The sequence below is a fragment of the Ananas comosus genome, linkage group 17 (genome assembly GCF_001540865.1).
Source record: "Ananas comosus cultivar F153 linkage group 17, ASM154086v1, whole genome shotgun sequence".
In the NCBI taxonomy this organism is placed as follows: Eukaryota; Viridiplantae; Streptophyta; class Magnoliopsida; order Poales; family Bromeliaceae; genus Ananas; species Ananas comosus.
Window position 1 is genome coordinate 5,850,501 of NC_033637.1, and position 20,834 is coordinate 5,871,334.

General features: G+C 37.6%; 1 protein-coding gene across 1 annotated transcript; it reads left to right on the plus strand.

The window, feature by feature from the left end:
- On the plus strand, positions 13,610-16,406 carry LOC109723569 (small ubiquitin-related modifier 2). The gene is made up of 3 exons (XM_020251997.1): positions 13,610-13,878; positions 15,813-15,962; positions 16,057-16,406. The coding sequence occupies exons 1-3, from the start codon at positions 13,804-13,806 to the stop codon at positions 16,126-16,128; spliced, it is 297 nt and encodes a 98-aa protein (XP_020107586.1). The 5' UTR covers positions 13,610-13,803; the 3' UTR covers positions 16,129-16,406.

Genomic DNA, 20,834 nt, shown 5'->3' on the forward strand with positions numbered 1-20,834 from the left:
TATCTTCCCCTTTAGTTAGCTTTATTTGGAACGGTAATATTTTTCCAATATATAAAATGTTAAGGCACTCATTTTCTAAGCAATTCAATTAGATATTATTCATATTCTATTCGACTATCTATCTTTGAGTCATGATGATCATGCGAAAATAAAGGATAAGAATAAACTTTAAAATTAGAATCATAGTAAAAAAGAAAATCGAATAACATAATTTATAGAAGAGGAAAAAGTAACAAACTTTATAATAGTAAAATCAAAGTTACATATTGAAAATTACAAAAATAAACTAAAGCAAAAGAAAATTTATTGAAAGATGGAAAAAATATATTACCCACTAAGGAGCAGAATTAGACTTCATTTGGAATTGTGATGAGATTGTGTCATGTGCGGTGAGAAACGACAATGGAAAAATATGATGTTTGTTTTCGTACGTAATATTCCGTTCCGCATATTGTGGTCAGTCGGTTACAATATATTTTCTACGGTTCCATTGGAGAACGTAGAAGCATATCCCTATATACTTTTTCTCAACTTCATTCTATCTAATAGCGTTAGATAAACCTCAATACCAAACTAAGCCTTCGTAGATATGATAAAAATTGACTATAATAATTAATAGATATGATAAAAATTGACTATAATAATACCTATCCACAGCATCGCGCGGGCCACTACACTAGTAGTGAATTATACATATATTCCTGTAAAGTTCAACTCTCATAAGTTATTCCTGTAAAAATTCTAATGTTTTCAGATATATCCTTGCGGTTAGAATTCGTTAGAAAAGTTTAGTTTACTATAGGTTAAATACTTTACCCGGGTTAATTTTTGATATTTTTACCCCTCTTATATTATACTGTTATAACTTTTGAAGGAACATATTTGTGATGGCAAAATCGAAAATATAAATAATTTTCTAACGGTTCTCTAACCGTATTAAACCAGAGGGACATATCTGAAAACATTAGGACTTTTGCAGGAATAACTTATGAAAGTTGAACTTTATAGAGATAAATTTGTAATTCACTATATTTGCGGGGACCTATATGCAATGAACCCTTTATTTTTGTAGGAAATTTATAGTTTAGTTAAAAAAATAACAGTTTGATATTGGGCTTTGGAAAAAGACTTAATCTCTGGTGTATTTTACTTCTGTCTTAAATAAATTTCGTCGTCAAAAGTTTTCATACAAAATAACAATTGTAGATTGATACTGCGCAATGTGGACAACCATCTACGCTCAATAAAAAAATAAAAGGTACTTGTATACACCCCAAAAAATGTATAATGTTTACCCCATTCATCCTAAGGTATGGTAGCCTTTACTAGTCAATGTGACTAGTGAAAAAATTTTCACCCTAAGATGAATGAGATATACAATATATACTCTTTTTGAGGTGTATATGTATCATTGCTCTAGTAAAAAAAGTAAAAAAATAATAATACACAACCCCTCCAAAGTACGTGCCCTTCTCTCTTTTATTATTATCCAAAAATCTTACCTTTTCCTTTTCTAGCCTATCGCTCTCCCTTCCTCTCTCCCCTCTCTCCTTCCACAACAAACCTAACTCCTCTTCTTCTAATTGCTTAATCTGCTAACGCTTAGAGAGACCATAAAATAAGACCAACAACTTTCATAAGTTCTAGGATTTTAAATTGATTTAAAAAAGAAGACATATAGAAGAGGAAGAAGAGTTATTGTCTAAACATGTTAGAAGAGCGAAGTGTAAGAAAAGAGAAGTTTGGATAAAAATAAAAAAATGGAAAGGATGTTAGCTCAAAACGTCTTATAGTTGAGGGGTTATTTTAATCCTTTTTAACCTAATATAGATACGGATGTGGTTGGCTATGTAATACAATGTCAAACTATACCTGTTATATCAGTTGAAACATTGTAACGGAATGACTTATTGAGACAAAAATGAAGCGAAGGAGGGGCATTATTTAAAATTTTTATTCACGAAATATTTGAGACACAGGGCAAAGTGTAATGAATTTTTATAATTAAGCATTGAAAAAAAAATGTAAGATAGCAAATAAAAAAGTGCAATATAGAAAGATAAGAAAATAATACATTAATAATTTTTTTCAAAACAATTAGCATAATCTAGCAAGCACTAATTAAATTAATTTTTAAATAAAAATAAAAAATTTAAATTCAAAGAAATAAGACATTTACTTCAAAAGAATTGATTTTACCAATTGTCCCAAAGCTTTACCCAATTTGTTACTTTATTCCCAATTTTTTTTTTGCAATTTGATCCTTGTAATCAAGATTAGTAGCACTATTAGTCCCTTCGTTTTGCCCACTTTCTTATTTTTGGTTTTTAACCTATTTTATTTATGCATTTATCTAGTGGAGCACCTAATGCAACTAGCTAAAGGCTTGATGATTGATATTTAAAATCATAAGTTCATAATCTAATTGTTCTATATTTTTAGTTAAGTTCAGCTAAATAAAAAAAAAAACGAAACGTGTACTATGCGACATTTTTCTTAAATAATAATAATAATAATAATTGGCGTCTAACATAATAAAATATAAATAGAAATACTAAATTTACAATCCTTAGAAGTTGTAATTTTTACAACCCTCAGTTCAAGGGTTTAAGGTCTACCTCATATTTTTTTATATTTAATAAAAAATTTAAAAAAAAATGACAAGACAAGTTGGAAAAGAGCGACTCTTGGATAATTGAAGTTGAAAGTTTACCACACCCGGAGGTTGTAAGGCTAGCATGGCTCAAAAATACAATGGTTAGCTTTAATTTGACCTCTTTGGTTAGCGCAACTACACTTTTTCTTTCTCAATTTTAAAAATTGTACTTAATAATTCTATAAATTTATCTTTATTTTTACTAAAAAATCTATTATCAAATAGAGTAGAAGTTTTTTTGATAACCAAAGAATAATTAAGTTTAATTTTTTAAATCATAGAGTGATAAAATAAAAATGCGCTAAACCACATAATATTTATGTGTAATTTTTGAATCATAGAATGGTACATTGAAAATAACCTATTGGTATACCCAAAAGGAGGTGTAATTTTACATCCTCTCATCTTAGGGCTTAAAATTTTTTTGAATTTTTGAAACTTTTTTTTAAGAAAATTGATAAGACAAGGACCTAATATAGATCAAGCAGTGTATAATTTAAAATTCTTTTAGGTGGTGTTTAGTTGGGGGTTAAGAGAAGGGATAAGCGGTTATCCCCCCCTAATCCCTAAACACTTTTTTTATAAGGGTGGGGTTAGCTAACCCCACCTTTAACGGGTTATAGATTAAAAATGTAAGTTTACCCCACCCTTATATATTTAAATTTTAAATTTTAAATATAAAATTTAAAAAGTTAAATTTAAATATAAAGGATAATATCATTATTTTCTATTTATAATTACTTGCTATTCTTCTTATTCTATTTTATTTGTCCAAACGCTATTTTCTTATTCTCGGGAACAACTCAATTTTCATCCAAACGTAAAATTAGCCTATTTCAAGCTTAACCCTGAACTTATACTTATCACTGAAATAACTAATTCTCACTTAACCTCGAACCAAATAAAGCCTATTAGGGTGTATTAATATGGTGCTCAAGCTAGAAAGAGAAATGCCATTGGTACATCAAAAAAGTCCTAGGATTTAAAACTCTACATATTTAGTATTTATTTATTTTATTTTTTTTTGACAATCTAAGCGAGGATTCAATATAAGCCCCTATATCAAAAGATATAAAATTTACACTTTTTTTTGGATGTATCGGTAATAATGCTCAACTAAAAATTGCTAAAATACAGAAAATTTTTTAGTAATATCCACTTTCTCACTTTCTTCTAACTTTCAAAAATTTATATTTTGACCACTTAAAATTTCAAAAAATTTTATCGTATTAACAAAGAGAGCAAAATGACAAACTATTCTTACTTATTCTAGAAAAAATAAATTTTTTAATATAATTTTGCTATTTTGAAGAATATTTTCAGCATATCTAGTTGTCTGCGACCACGAATGACGCACCTCGCACGGTTAATCTATTTTAAATTTTCCGTGGTGCAGTATTCATGATTCAGATTAATATTTAAATATGTATATATAGGTATCAAGTATTGTGGATCCATGACTTCCAGTAAACGCAAGCGTTACTGTTAATTAACCCCATAAAATGTTAGGGCACCTTCGATTAAGAGACCTCTGAAATGCTGAAAGAGACTGATAAAAGATGGATTTTATAAAATAGTTCGTTGTATAATTACATAACTTACCAAGGGCATACCCCCAATGTACATGAATATAACATAAAAGAGAAAATGATTAGTTCAAAGGCATGGCGGTCGATTGAACTGGGTTGCTCAGTTTAATGACATGGCGGTCGATTAGATTTTGACTTGCTCAGTTTAACGACATGGCGGTCGAATAGATTTGATTTGCTCAGTTTAACGACATGGCGGTCGATTGGATTTGATTTGCTCAGTTTAACGACATGTCGGTCGATCGGGTTTGATTTGCTCAGTTTAACGACATGGCGGTCGATCGGATTTGATTTGTTCAGTTTAACGAGATGGCGGTCGATCGGATTTGATTTGCTCAGTTTAACGAGATGGCGGTCGATCGTGTTTGATTTGCTCAGTTTAATGAGATGGCGATCGATCGGATTTAATTTGCTCAGTTTAACGAGATGGCGGTCGATCGTGTTTGATTTGCTCAGTTTAACAAGATGGCGGTCGATCGGATTTAATTTGCTCAGTTTAACGAGATGGCGGTCGATCGGGTTTGATTTGCTCAGTTTAACAAGATGGCGGTCGATCGGATTTGATTTGCTCAGTTTAACGAGATGGCGGTCGATCGGGTTTGATTTACTCAGTTTTACGAGATGGCGGTCGATCGGGTTTGATATGCTCAGTTTAACGACATGGCGGTCGATCGTGTTTGATTTGCTCAGTTTAACGACATGACGGTCGATCGGGTTTGATTTGCTCAGTTTAACGACGTGGCGGTCGATCGGGATTGATTTGCTCAGTTTAACGACATGGCGGTCGATCGGATTTGATTTGCTCAGTTTAACGACATGGCGGTCGATCAGATTTGATTTGCTCAGTTTAACGACATGGCGGTCGATTGGGTTTGATTTGCTCAACTTGGACTCACCTTCAGCTTAAATTCTGAGTTTGGAGGGCATCACATAGGTGAAGGACAAGTACACGAAATGGACTTGACTTGGCATACATGAATTTGAAGGTTTAAATTCAAATGTTTAAATTTCAAGTTAAAATTTAGAATTTTAGCATAAAATTTGAATGGAGTATAAAATTTTAGATTTAAATTTTAAAAATTGAATTTGAGTTAGTTTTCATTTTGAAATTGAATTAGAGTTTTGAGTTTGAGAATGAATTTAATTTTCGTTTTAGGTTTAAATTTCAATTCAAATTGGAATTTTAATTTTACTTCAACTTTACATTGGATTAAGTTTGAGTCTGCATTCATACTCTATTTAAATTTGCATATTAAATTTGAGTTTAAACTTAAATTTTGGTTTGATTTTGGTTTTAGAAATAAATTTGAATTTGAATATTTTTAAATAATTTTAATCTAAAATTTACATTTATGCTTTAGTCAGATTTTAAATTTGATTAAATTTTGATTTGAATTTTGATAGTGGTTTGAATTTGGATTGCTTGAGTTTAGGATAAGATTTGAACATTGATTACAAATTTGAATTTTAAATTTTCATTTAACTTTGCATTTAGATTTAGATTTCAAATTTAAGTTAGAACGAATTTAATTTGATTTTATGATTTTGGTTTAATTTTGTCTAAATTTAATTTTAGATTGGAAGTTAGTTTAAATTGAATTTGAATCCCTAATTCAAGTTTTAAATTGGAGTTTGAGTTTTAAATTTAATTGTCGTTTGAATTTTAATTCAGTTTTAGTCGAGTTTAACTTTGGTTCAAGTTTTAATTTGATTTACTTTAAGTTTTAATCAAATTTTAATCTCATTTAAAAAAAAACTCATTCAGATTTTAGATAAGAAATCAAATTCAAAATGGTCCATGCCAAGTCCATCATGTATTTGTTTATTGTAGTGTTCTTGACCTTTGGATAGGATTGGCTTCAGTATTAGTGACTGGTCGACATTTCTGGAGAGTGTCGGACTGAGTCGGAGTCAATTCTGCACGAATTGGATGCAGAATTGGACTCGGCGCACTCAAATAAGCAAAATTGGAGTTTTGTCAGATTCGGGCGCCCAGAACATTTTTAGGGTCGCCCAGAACTGAGTGTTGAATTTAACTGAAACTGGAAACCAATTCGGATCCCATGTTCCGGGCGCCCAGATGTGGGTCCGGAAATTCGACATCGTGAATATCGCTTGCTTCGACGCGTGGCAGGCGGTAGGTGAGTTCCGCCGGAGCCATTTACGGGCGCAGCACACCGCGGGCGGAGAGTCCGAGGAGCCCGTTTTGTGCAGGCCGGATGTTCTGGTCGCCCAGAACATAGTTCCGGGCGCCCAGAAATGCCCGTTTCTGTAGGGACACTGGATAGCAGCTTGAGTTCCTGAGGCTTTCTGGATCATTTTAACTCTCTATAAATAGATGGAATACGCCCCTTTGCTGCTCTTTTCCTCCCTTCTTCCACAAGAAATCCCCTCTTAGGCAGCATCTCTACCCTCGATTTCCTCAAATTGGCATCAAACATCCATTGATCCATCTTGAGAGATGCTGGATTTCTGCAGTTTCTTTCAGCGGCGACCCGCCAGTGTTGGGCTCGTGCGCAACGTAGGAAAGTCGGAATTTCGACAAAACATTTGTTTGGGTTTGCTGATTCTAGACTTTCCAGAGGATCGCACGAAGTCCTAAATTGCAGATTTGGTTGGAAGGTATAACTTGTCGAATTGAGTTTTCTGGACTGCTGTCTTTTAGCTGAAAATGGATTTTTAGTTTTCTGATGGTTTCTATCTTTGTTGGCAATAGGATTTTGACCTGAGATTGATCACCGCATCGTATTTGCTGATTTGGAAATCTTCCTCAACCCGAAATTGGAGCTCATTAGGTGAGTTGACCATCTGAAGTTGGATAAATCCAAGCTTAAGTGTCTAAATTGATTTTGTTAGTTGTTTTTGGTGATTTGAAGTCTAGATCCTGATTTTGATCTTGCTTGCGTAAGCAGGTGTGAAATGTGTTCGCAGGTCAGGGGTGTTTCCGGCAGCGTGAGTGACCTTCTCGGCTGCCTAAGATTTTTCTCTCGACGTGGATATCATCGTTTCGCTTCCTAAGTGCATGTTTATCGACGTGATTGAGGTTTCGACTTATTGTATATCACTCTGCTTTAATTCATGCGATTAGCATTCTGACGTAATATGAATATTAAAAAGCATGCTGAAGAGTGAGAATATTTATATTTATACATGTTGGACTTGAAATTTGACAGGAGAAAACCGCCTCGTTTTTGACTCCCTCATGATGCTTAAACTACCAAATTTAGCTACAGAAACCGAAAATCGATTGTAATCGTTTGCAGTATTATCGTGATACCTGTGGGTAGTTTAAAGATGACATTTACGCTCGTTGAGGGCCGAGCTTATTTTTTAGTAAAAAAAGAAAAGAAAAAAATAAAAAAGATATTAGGCTTTTTCGGGTCGTTGGTGTCGCTCCGTCGGTTAGCGGTGGACCCAAGATTCTTTTTAGGTCACAAGATTATGCCGGAGGAGCGACTGGTTTGGTTTGTAACCTGTTTTGACCCTAGTTCACATTGACTTTGGCTAGTTGAGCCTGGTTTGCAGCTCGACAAAGAATAACCTGCTACTCGAAGGAAGCGGAATTTGGGCCGATGCTAGCCCTGGTCGGAGAGCGTGGGTGACTAACGCTGGGAGATGTTCATGCGGGGAGTTAAGGTGACACCACGCGGTGAATTCGGATCGAATCACGGGTGGTTGACAATTGATTGGGGTGGGTACGCACGCAACGCGAGTGCCCACTCCGATCAGGCTTATGTCTTTCGAGCATTGGTCGCGCTCATCGGCTGCCAGTTCGGAACTTGCTCTCGCAACGACCAGTTATAGTGTGGATAGAGCCTGATAGCGCAACGGGGAGCGTTATTCACGTCCCAGGCGGACGGTACAATCATGGACAGATCCCGATTGGATTGGGTCAGATTATGTACATTTTCTAGCAGTTAGGTTAGGTAGAAGAAATATAGTGTATGAGTTTGTATAGGCGTGGTTGACTCTGCTTCCTACATTGCTGCCCCTTCTGTAGAACTTAGTGGGTGACCCATGTGTTTTGCGTTCCACACTGATTGATACTTCGTTTTCAGCTAGTATCTCAACGCCCCAGGTTTGTTACACTCTGTTTGCAAGCCACAGTTCGCTCTAGCGGCCTTAACCCGCGGATCATGATCGAGCAAGGGCGTGTGAGTTTAAGCATAACCCACTGACAGAGTTTAAGCACGCGCTACTGCAGTAGATTGTTTGTTTCGAGTTATGTACATAAGTGAACTTAACTCGCAGTGCAGCTACTTTGTATTTTGATTTGGTACATTATATTGAACAACAGTTTGTATAGCTTCTTTTTTCTATCAGCTCATAAATATTCAGCTTCCGTAATCTGAGTTCGAGTTTTAACAGGTACAGGCTATCGCTTCGTATACAGAAAAATTTCTTTTATAACGCGGATTTGTCGGCGCGCCGCCCCGGAAAGTGTAATCCGGGGCGTGACATTATTGGCCCCACACCCAGTCCTATATCAACTCATCATAATTGCAAGTCATAATTGCCACCAAATTCTAATTCTCCAAAAGTCTTAATTTGAGACTCTTCAATCGAAGCTAACAGCATCTAGCATGCAGCTTTTTGGATCTTATAGATGCCTGAATTGGTCCCCTAATTTGAACCCAAAATTGCACTCCTCCTTGGTGCAACGCCAATAGATTATTATAAAATCTCTTCTCCGCGCGCTAAGACTCAAGAACAGAGTAATTATCAAATCATTCTATTTCGCCGGCGCTAAATCGCCAAGACGGGATAATGTATCAATTAATCTCCTTTTCGCCGCAAGCTAAGCGCCAAACGCACGCATCCCATAGTTACGAATCTTCTTTCCGCCGCGACTAAGCAACCAGCGGATATACCAGAGATTCCTTCTCAAACAACGTGGTTGTCGATGTGTGGTCAGAAGTGGTCCCGCCATTTCCGTACTACTTGTCGACGACCAAGGACACGACAATATCACCAAATCTTTTCTTCCGCCGACGGGCAAGAGCGCCAAGCAGAAAACGACGCGCGTCGGTGATCTCCATGTTTTTGTCGGATGGGCACCCGCAAATGGTCGCAGTCATGGGAATTCCGATACCTACGCCCCGGTACCTGGATCTCGTGAATCCGCAACCCCTCCGATACCGCTGCTGTGGCATCCGGTTCGATTGTTGGATTCCGGCACGGAAGCGGTCGATCGGGTTTTTACCATATAACGACGTCTCCTCAGCAAAAGCTGATACATCATAAAAGAGAGAACACAAAAAAAACAGAAATATACGAGTAAAAGAAGATTCGTTAAATAAGAAAATTACACTGACTCCTCTTCTGCACAGAGTAGCTACAACCCGAGCCCTCTTTCTGAATCTTTTCTACCATTCTCTCGTCTTCTATAAACCCACATAAAGAAATCCTTCACATGCCACAGTTCGACATAGTGTCACTCAAGCATAATTAAATAACTCTCTCTCTCTTTTTCTCTCTATGGATGGCAACCAAGAGACTCTCTCTCTCTCTCCGTATTTCACCTCAAAAGTCAAACCCACAAAAGCTATTTATAAGACCCCACTAAAAACGTACCCCAATCTAATATTTTAGGATTTACTCCATAATATCTAAATCTATCTTAATTAATCTCTAATAGATTTAAAATATTAATCCTAATCTAGTTAGGTTTATCATCTAATTAAATTTAAATCTTAATTTATCTCAAACAGATTTAAATATTAATTCATTATCCAAATAGGATTCAATTACAAATCTAACCCAAAACCAACACTCCTCACCTTGGTTGGATTTGTAATCTTAAACCGTCAACGTCGAGCTCACCATGCAAGCTCCGCACTTGAGCTTGTCTCCTCGGCTCGATGTCGCCGCATCCGTCGCTGTTGCGTTTCGAGCGACTGCCTCCTCCGCGAACTTTTGGAACCCAAACAGTCTTCGCTCTCTGTTCTGACTGTGCTTCCGTTCAGAACGTATAAGTTCCCACGCTTGTTCGCCTCGCACAAACAAACCCGACTCGTTTTCGGACCCTCATAGCTCCACCTGAAGCCGAAATATCGCAACCTTCGATCCAATGCGCCTAACGAGATCAAATCCGCTTCAATCCAAGAACGTGCCGAACAGCCTGTCAGCGTCCTCACGACCCCATCGTGCATTCGATCTTCACCATGCCGACTCCCAAAACTTTGCACGCCGTCCCGTTCCCCATGAAGAGCCTTTCCACCTTGATCCGCCTATAGGTGGCAAAAGACTCCTTCTCCGGGCATACGTGAAAAGAATACGCCGAATCGAGCACCCACGCATCGTCCGAAATTTTCGCACCTCCGGTCGCCGCATACAATACATCAGAATCGATCATCTCCGACTCTGCTGTCTGCGCCGTCGCTGATACCATCTCGTCCTGGTTCACGACAGTTTGCTCCTTCTGTCGCTTTAACTTCTTCAAATCATCCTGAAGTTTTCGACAATTGCGCTTGATATGCTCCTTCCTGTGACAGTAAAAGCATTCTACCTCAGATAGCGATTTTTTCTGTCGATATCCGGTCGCCGATATTCTTGCCTCCTTCTTCGCAGTCACCACCAGTCCTACATCCTGACTTTGCGTGCTAGACTCCTGAGTCATCTTCCGCATCTCGTTCGAGAGAAGCGCCGCCGTGACCACCTCCACGCTTATGGACTCCTTGCCATAAAGCAACGTGGTCACCAGATGCTCATATGTCGTCGGTAGCGAAGATAGTAGGATCAACGCCTTGTCTTCGTCATCCAGATTGACTCCGATGCTGGTCAACTGGGCCACCACCTTGTTGAACTCATTTAGATGATCATGTAGGCTCGCCGCTTCTTGCATCCGCAACGTAAACAGTCGCTGCTTCAGATACAATCTGTTCGTCAGGGATTTGGTCATGTACAGATCTTCCAATTTCTTCCACAATTTCGCCGGTGTCGTCTCGCCGGCTACATTGTAAAGAACCTCATCTGCTAATGATAGATGAAGCGTACTCAGCGCCTTCCGCTCCATCTTCGTCCATGCCGCATCCGTGACCTCCGCCGGCTTCGCCTCCTTCCCGTTCAACGTCTCGTCCAATTCTTGCTGTACGAGGATCGCTCGTACTTTAATTTGCCATAATCCGAAATTGTTCTTGCCGTCGAACTTCTCGATTTCGAATTTCGTGGCCATCTCCGTCGATCTCTCCTGCAGATCGGTAACCTTCGGCTCTGATACCACTTGTTGGGAATCCGGTACTCGCCCCGGTACCGGATCTCGTGAATCCGCAACCCGCTCCGATACCGACTGCTGTGGATCCGGTATCGATTGTTGGGATTCCGCAACGGAAGCGTCGAATCGGGTTTTTACCATAAACCCGTCTCCTCAGCAAAAGCTGATACAATCATAAAAGAGAGAAATACCAAAAAAACAGAAAATATACGAGTAAAAGAAGATTCGTTAAATAAGAGAAGATTACACCTGACTCCTCTTCTGCACAGAGTAGCTACAACCCGAGCCCTCTTTCTGAATCTTTTCTACCCTTCTCTCGTCTTCTATAAATCCATAAAGAAGACAATCCTTCACATGCACCCGTGCACTAGGTGCACTCAAAGCATAATTAAATAACTCTCTCTCTCTTTTTCTCTCTCTGGTACGGCAACCCAAGAGACTCTCTCTCTCTCTCCCGTATTTCACCTCAAAAGCAAACCCACAAAGAGCTATTTATAAGCCTCGACTAAAACGTACCCCAATCTTAATATATTTAGGATTTCTACTCCAATTAATATCTAAATCTATCTTAATTAATCTCTAATAGATTTAAATATTAATCCTAATCTAGTTAGGTTTATCATCTAATTAATATTTAAATCTTAATTTATCTCAAACAGATTTAAATATTAATTATTATCCAAATGTGATTCAATTACAAATCTAACCAAAACCTAACAGAGCAAAGATTTGCCTTGGGTATTTCAGCTAACAGGTGATAGATCGAATGCATAGTGTTAGAGGTTGCAGCTTTGGTGACTCCTCAACTAGAGGTCACTTCTACATCAGGTTGGGACCCGTGATGACAACTGAATTGGAGGTCGCGGCTGTGTTCGATGTAGAGATCGTGACCACACCAAAGTTATACCAAAGTTATGGCCCACGGTTGTATCGGGCTTGAAGGCCATGGGGACGCCACAGTTGAACTCCGCGGCAGGCAGCCTCAATCACGTCGCCGCTGGAGCTCGCCATAGATGTGTGGGGTAGTTTGGTGCGGCGCGCGGGTTGAAGGCGTTGATGTTGGTTTGCAACGGCACGCGAGTTGGACGCGTCAAAGTCGAGCCGCAGCGGCACACGAGTTAGAGCGTCGTCGTTGGGCCGTGGCAATGTGAAAGTCGCAGATTGCCACAATATTGGTGCTTGGGGTGGTGGCGACGTTGGGTGACAGCGACGAAGGAAAACTTCTTTTTCCTCTTCTCTGTTAACATACGTGAGAGGAAAATAGGAAGTTGGGGTTACATGGTAAAATAGGTTGATGATTATTTTTTTTTTAATTCTCTATCCACTCCTCTTTTTATAAACTGTGCTTAATGCTAGACGAGCCCGTTATTTTTGGGTGAGTAGTGGAGTGGGTGGTGGGGTAATGGGTGGTTAATAAATAGTGGAGTAATGGGATAGTTAATAGATAGTGAAATAATGATGAGTTTGGGGAGTTTGTTTTAGACTTGAACGGGTTCATGAAATGAGATAATACTGAGTAGTGGGAAGTTGTCAGGATTTTTTTTTTAACCTTTCTCTTTTGCCAAGCCCAACATTAATTGAATATGGATCAAAATCTGTTATAATGAAAGGTGCCTCCTATTAATAATTTATACATGAACCTAAATATTGGCCTAATAAAATATATCTTACATGTATCTTGTTCGTATGTCGTCTTTATGGGCTAGCTCAAAATTTGGCCCAATAAGTAGTTTTCATCTCTAATATTCTGTAAGGGGTCCAAAATTAGGTATAATAAAATGTCTCTTTTTTTATTTTTTATTTTTCATCTTTTGAAAGGCTGATTCAAAAGTGGTTCAACACTAGTCATAATTTATAAAAAATTACAAAGAATATTGACATATGCCGACTACAGGGTACTCAAAAGAAAAAAATTTAAAATGCTTGCTGACGTGATGTTTTCAATCAATAGGATTATTTTTTTGAATTCACCTGCCTCATCATAATTAATAAAAATTATTTTTATTATATTATTTTTTAAAAATATATAATTAATTTGTTATTGATGATTTAATGCAAATGTGATACAGTATATTTTTTTCCTCGGTATATCAAGCAAATTATGGATTTTTGGAAGTAATAAAAAAAAAAAAAGGTATTTGAAGGTGGTGTGTTTTGGCCACTGAAAAGACAGGAGAGTGACAAGGAGAGAGAGAGGAGATCGAAGATATACGAGGCGCCGTGAAACCCTAACCCTAGCCCAAAGAAAGCGAGGAGGAGGAGGGTTTTGATTTCGATTTGGAGAAAGGCAAAATAGAGGGAGATTGAAGAGGATAGGGGGTTTAGAGAGAGAGTGGAGGTTGGAAATGTCGGGAGCGGGAGAGGAGGACAAGAAACCGGGCGATCAATCGGCCCACATCAATCTCAAAGTCAAGGGTCAGGTATTCGTTTCGATCTCAATTTTTTGGTGATTAATTTGTTCGATTGTGATGGATTGCTCGCTCATCTGATGTTTGTTGGAGAAAATTTGAGCTTTTTTAGGGTTTATACGAAAGAATAATGATGTTTTGCTACGGGTTCCGAGAAACAAATTTTAGGTTATTTATGGATTCGATTGTTGTTTTCCTATGGTTATTTTGCGGAGAATATGTGCGAAAGTGAGTGCGACTGTGTAATTTGCTAGTAATTGTGTTCGGTAGGAGATCAAAATGCAATTTTTTGGGTTGCGGATTTATGTAGCGAGGTAAATTTGATGATTTGGTTGTGTAGAATTTTGAATTCAGATGGGAGATTGGTTAGTTGGGAGAAGATTGGAACTTTATTAGGGTTTATAAGAAAGAATAATTGAGTTTCGCTTGGGTTTCAAAGAAACAAAATGTAAATTATTTTTGGCTTTGATTGCTATTTTTCTTTGGTTATTTGGAGCGGAATTTGTTGTTAAAATTATATTTTGCAATACTCTTAAGTGAACAATTTGTGGAAAGGTGACTGAGAATGTGTGATGGGTTTGTATCGGGAGTTAAATTTGATAATTTGGTTTGTGTGGAATTTGAATTCAGTTTAAAGAGCGATTAGTATCTTTTTCCAAACTAGCCATTGTGATACCAAATTACTGGTGTGTTGTTCATTTCATAAATCATCTCGACATAAGGGTTAAGTGGATTTTTTATTGGTAAAATTGTATAAAACTCATCTGAACTTTCATCTGTTTTGATTTAAGTGCCCAACCTTTTAAAGTTTTGATTGTGGTATTTAGTCTTTCGATTTATTTGATTTATCCTATTTGATGGTTTCTTCAGTATAAAAATTAGGCTTTTTACTTTGACGGTTTTATAGTCACATGAATTACATAACATATACTAATCAAGCCCATGAAAGTAAATGACGCATTTAAAATTTGAAGTGTAATAATCAAGCCTGTATAAATAAATAACACATTCAAATTTTGAAGTGTGAGAGTTATCTCAAATCAAATGAATTAAAAGGTTAGAATTAGATACTAGATAGTAAGCTCAAAATTTTTGGAAGTTTGATAGCTAAATCAAAATGAGTCATAGAACCTTCTTTATTTTGAACGAGTTGCCTTGTCATAATGGGAAAATAAGATGGTGATTACAGTTTTTTTTTTTTTTTTGTGAGCCCCTCCATTCTTTGCACGGGATCACCCTTTAGGGCCAATGTGGATGCTTGAACATCTTGTTCAGCATATCTCTATCATTTACTCGAGAAGTTTGTAGTATTTGGTGAATGAATATGATCAAATGTCTACTTAGGCTTATTTCATTTGTTTCTGCTCATTTTTCTAGAATAAGATAACTTCGTAAGTAAAATACACTATCTCACCAAATCATGATCGTCAAGACCTTTCATGGAGCTAAAATCAAACTCTTTAACTTTTAATCACCAAAAAAAAAAGAGGAGAATTCATAGCATATCAGTTATCTAATTTGTTTTGACATCCAAAGATGGCCTTAATGTTGTGGAGATTTGTGCATTTTCCCAAACATATAACCACTGCTTTATTGTTAATTTTGCCATGATTAGTGTGCAGTAGAATCCTGCAAAGATTTTGTTATTCCATATTATTTACTATGTCACTTTTTTTATTTTAAGATATATTTAAGGTTCTTTTATGTAATTATATTATTGCAATGGAGCACATTTGGAAATTTTATTTTTTGAATTTCTGAAGCTAAATTTGCATGAGATCAAAACTTGGTGCTTAATATGCTCTCTATCCAGTCTGATCTTTCTACTTTATACAAGAATAATACTAACTATATCGGAATAATTTTTGTTGGTGCAAGAAGAGACCTATTGAACTGTTTAGAAAAATTTTTCAATTCGCTATGATGCACTCTTCTTTGTTATGCAGGATGGCAATGAAGTATTCTTCAGGATCAAACGTAGTACGCAGATGCGGAAGTTGATGAATGCGTACTGCGACAGGCAATCAGTGGATTTCAATGCTATCGCTTTCTTGTTTGATGGCCGCCGCTTGCGCGCAGAGCAAACCCCCGACGAAGTAAGTTAGGAACATTTTTTTACCTCTGAATTCTGTAATTTTACTAATCACCAAATTTTAACAGTTTGTCTCTCATTTACTGATTTCTTTTCAGCTGGAAATGGAGGATGGGGACGAAATCGATGCTATGTTGCACCAAACTGGCGGAGGTCCAGAAAATGCATGATTAAGTCGTTTTGTTGGGTAGAACTCTGGAAAGATTTCTGAACATACTACTTTTGAACGTCGTAAAATATGATTCTCTTTTCTAAATCTTTGAAGTTAACAAAGTTGCTGTAAGGTTCAAAATAGTAGGATCATAAACTTCAGGAGTTCTAAACCTCTAATAACCTTTTTATCCGGTGTTTTATGGTCTGATTTTGTGGTTTTGAACTTCTGCTTATTGTGATTGTTAACTGCTGATGTATCAAAGTTATCTGAAAAATGAAGTATGGTTTGATCCTACTGTTGCTCATTGGCTATTTGTGCTTGATACCGCAGTCGAACTCCGTGATATGTAGTCACCTTTTGGCGTGCAGTAGTTTAGGCTTTTTATTATTATTATTATCTGAGCAAATAAATTAAATTAAATTAGATTGATTTTGTTGTCGCTTCTGTTAATAAATCTTTTTTTTTGCTTGATATAGCAATTTTAAAGGATTGGCAATTACCTAGTTAAGACTATAACATAGAGATTATGATATATCCGTGGCTTGGGCTGCTTGTTTCATGTCCGATCCAGCCAAATCAATGAGAAAAGCTTCTGGTTTACTACGTTAAAGTTTAAACTAGCCAAAAACTGCTAAGGGAAAATTCAATCGATTCCAATTCTTATGAGAAAAGCAGTTTTTGGAGACAATGAGCTAAGGGAGCATCTGGTTCTGCATAAAATGAGCCAAAAAGTATTTTTGGGTATAAAAAAAGGTCTTTTTGCATAAAAAATTCACTTATTTTGGGCTTTTGCAAAATCAGGTCATCTTTTTCGTTTTTGCAGATTTGGTCCGTTTTTTCAGCAAACTGACCAAACTACCCTTATTACTTTTTCTCTTTCCTCTTTCTCTCTCCTCTTCGTTTCTGTCGTTCTTTTTTTTTTTCTCGCCAAAAAAAAAAAGGCGGATCGTCGCCTTCTTCTTCACCGTCGCCTCCCTCCTCACCATCCTTCTTCACCGTCGCCTCCCTCCTCACCATCATCTCCACCACCCGCGACCCCCTCCTCCTCTACTCCGCCGCCGCGAACCCCCAGCCCGATCCCGTCGCCGAGGCGGCAGCGGCCGCGGCGAACGGGGTCGGGCTGGATGCGGAGAAGAAGACAACGGCGAAGAAGAAGAGGGGGAGGCCGAGCGGCAGGGCGCAGGAGGGGGAGGCGGAAGCGCAACCGGCGCCGGCACCAACGCCGCGCGTGTTCTTCTCCGTCGGCGCCGCCCCTCCTCCCGCCGCCGCGCAGAAGCCGCCGACCAGCGCCTCTGCTTCTCCCACGACGACGTCGAGACGCCGCGTCCGCCGCGGACCCCCAGCCCGATCCCGTCGCCGCAGCGGCAGCGGCCGCGGCGAACGGGGTCGGACTGTTTTTTATTTTAAACTGCACATCTTTAACAGATATTTATACTGCTTCTCCTCTTGTTGCACTGTTTCTCCTCTTGTTGCACTGTTTCTCCTCTTTAAAGAGGAGAAACAGTGCAACAAGAGGAGAAACAGTGCAACAAGAGGAGAAGCAGTATAAATATCTGTTAAAGATGTGTAGTTTAAAATAAAAAACAGTGTAACAAGAGAAAAAATGGTGCAACAAGAAAAAAAACTGCACCCATTTATCTTAAACTGCACCCATTTAAGAGATATTTATACTGCTTCTCCTCTTGTTGCACTGTTTCTCCTCTTGTTGCACTGTTTCTCCTCTTTAAAGAGGAGAAACAGTGCAACAAGAGGAGAAACAGTGCAACAAGAGGAGAAGCAGTATAAATATCTCTTAAATAGGTGCAGTTTAAGATAAATGGATGCAGTTTTTTTCTTGTTGCACCATTTCTCCTCTTGTTACACTGTTTTTCATTTTAAACTGCACATCTTTAAGAGATATTTATACTGCTTCTCCTCTTGTTGCACTGTTTCTCCTCTTTTAAGAGGAGAAACAGTGCAACAAGAGGAGAAACAGTACAACAAGAGGAGAAGCAGTATAAATATCTCTTAAATAGGTGCAGTTTAAGATAAAAAACAGTGTAACAAGAGGAGAAATTGTGCAACAAGAGGAGAAACGGTGCAACAAGAGGAGAAACGGTACAACTTTTATTTAAAGAGTGTAAATTTTATCTTAGTGGGTGCAGTTTATATCTGAAAGAGTGCAATAAGAAGAGAAACAGTGTAAATATCTTTCAAAGAGTGTAATTTTTATTTAAAGAGTGTACTTTTTCATCTTAAAGCTGCAGTTTTACATCTTAAGTAGTGCAAACTTGTAATTTTTTTTTGTAGTTAACGATACAATTTCATCTTCATCCTTTTTTTTATATATTTTTTTATCTTTATTTTTTTCTGTTTCTTTTTTTTTTTTTGTCACCCCTCTCTGTCAATAGCCACGGCGTCGGTACGCCGCCCGCTAAAGACCCCCACTCCGAGGCTGCAGCGCCGCAGTGATCTTCACCGGTGTCGGCGTCGCGCGTGTCGCGAAGATGCATGTCGTAGGAGGCAGCAGAGTAAGGAGGAGAAGGAGAGATGAGAAGGGCACGGGAAGAGCGAGAGAGCGCGCCGTCGTCGGAAAACTGTGGAGGAGAGTCAGAGAAGAAAGAAAAGAAAAATGCAAAAAAAAAAAAAAAAGTCACAGCCCGGCCTTGGGGGGATCGGAGGCGAGGAAGGTGGGGGCGCCGGCGGCGACGCCGCTCTGTCTTCGCCGCTTCTGGGAAGAGAAAGTAAAAAAAGAACGAGAGAAAAAAGAGAAAAGAAAAGGTATAAGGGCACCTCCGCTCCGTCTTCGCCGCTCTCTGGGAAGAAAAAGAAAAAAGAACGAGAGAAAAAAAAGAGGAGAGAGAAAGAGGAAAGAGAAAAATGTATAAGAGTATTTTGGTCAGTTTGCTGAAAAAGCGGACCGAATCTGCAAAAACCAAAAAAATGGCCCGATTTTGCAAAAGCCCAAAATATGTGAATTTTTTGTGCAAATTGGCCATAAAAAAATGCTTTTGTGCTTGTTTGGGCTGCCATAAAATATTTTTTTGTAAAAGTATTTTTATGGATTTGGAGGAAAATTAAAGTTTTCATTCAGGTTTTTAGCGAAAAATAAAAATTCAAGTTGCGTAAATTTTTTTTCATTTATTTTTTTCACCGAACTAAATAAATATAAATTTTTTTTTTAAACCAAACAAATATTAATGAAAATCTACTCTTTTTTCTTTTATTCTGCAAACTAAATATTACAAAATGTATAACCTTTTTTCTACGAAAAATTATTTTTCATGATTTTACGTTAAACCAAACGGACCTTAAACGGGAATGAATCACCATTCCTCTTATATTTTTAAGGCTAAATTATATAAAACTTTCCCGTCAATATTCGTTTTTTTATTTCTCTCGCCATTCAAAAATCTATACTTTACCCCTTTAAAAAATAAAGAATATTCACAGAAAAATATGATGTGACAAAATGATCAAATTGTGCTCATCTTCTTCATCTCCTCCTCTCCAATCTTGCTCATTCTGGCGGCAGAAGACGGCAAGGGCGTGTGTTTGGGCATGGAAGAGGGGTAGGGGCGGGGGCGGGGGCTGCAGCCGAGGGTATGTGTGTGGGCATAAATGAGAATTTCAGGAATATTTTGGGTATAAAAAAAAAGATATAAGCGAAATTTTAACGGAACACTGATGATGGGATCCGAAGTGAACATTTTTTATTTTTTAAGGGGGCAAAGTGTAGGTTTTTGAATAATAGGAAAGAAAAGTAAATTTAGGATAAATTTAGGGGTAAAAATGGTCGGTACAATCCAATATTTGACAAAACTATATCTAAATTTAAATAATAATTATTATAATTTGAGGTGTGGAGGATCGAATTTCACAGCCCTTATATATGAGAAAACTCTTTACCATCTAAGCTACACCACACACTTTTTTATTTTTCCACAATATATGAATTAATAATATACATTAATTTTCGGATATTCGAAATGGAATCCAAACTCGAAATATTTTAATATATCTGTATCCAAATCTGAATTTTAAAATATTATAAATATAATATTCGAATTCGAATTCAAATTCGGCCAAGGTATAATTTTGACATTCGTATTCGCATCAGATCAAAGAATTCGATCGAAGTTTTTTCTACTCTTGTCACCCCTCGGATTACTTGTTTTCTTGGGCACGCCGACAAATCCGCCGTATAGAAAGAAATTTTCTGTATACGAAGCGATAGCTGTACCTGTACCTTTAATCGTATAATACTACAACCAGTAGTATAGAGCTGCTAAAAAAAAAACATATATAAATAACATCGGTTCAACATACATACATAGTATCCTGATACAAAACACTCGCTGGAGCAAGTTACTAACATCAGTATGTATAAGAACCCAAAAACTAACACTACCTGTAGTGGGTATATCTCTAACTCAGCAGCAACACGAGAAGAGATCTAACTCGCGGCTCCCTTTCCACGATCTGTATCCACAATAGCAGCAGCCGAAGGAGAAAGCTCTACAAAAAGAGTCACCCACTGGGTGTAAGAACTATTGCAAAAAGAAGTAGTCCTCAGTGGGTACTGCTACTGACCTCAATGGCTCACCCACTAAGTTACCAGAAGATATGCTCAATGATAGTAAAGAAACTGAAAATAATCTATAGTTATATGCCACTATACTATCATGATCCAACAATAACTACCTGTAGAAAATGCAATCTCTGACCCAATCTCACTAGGGA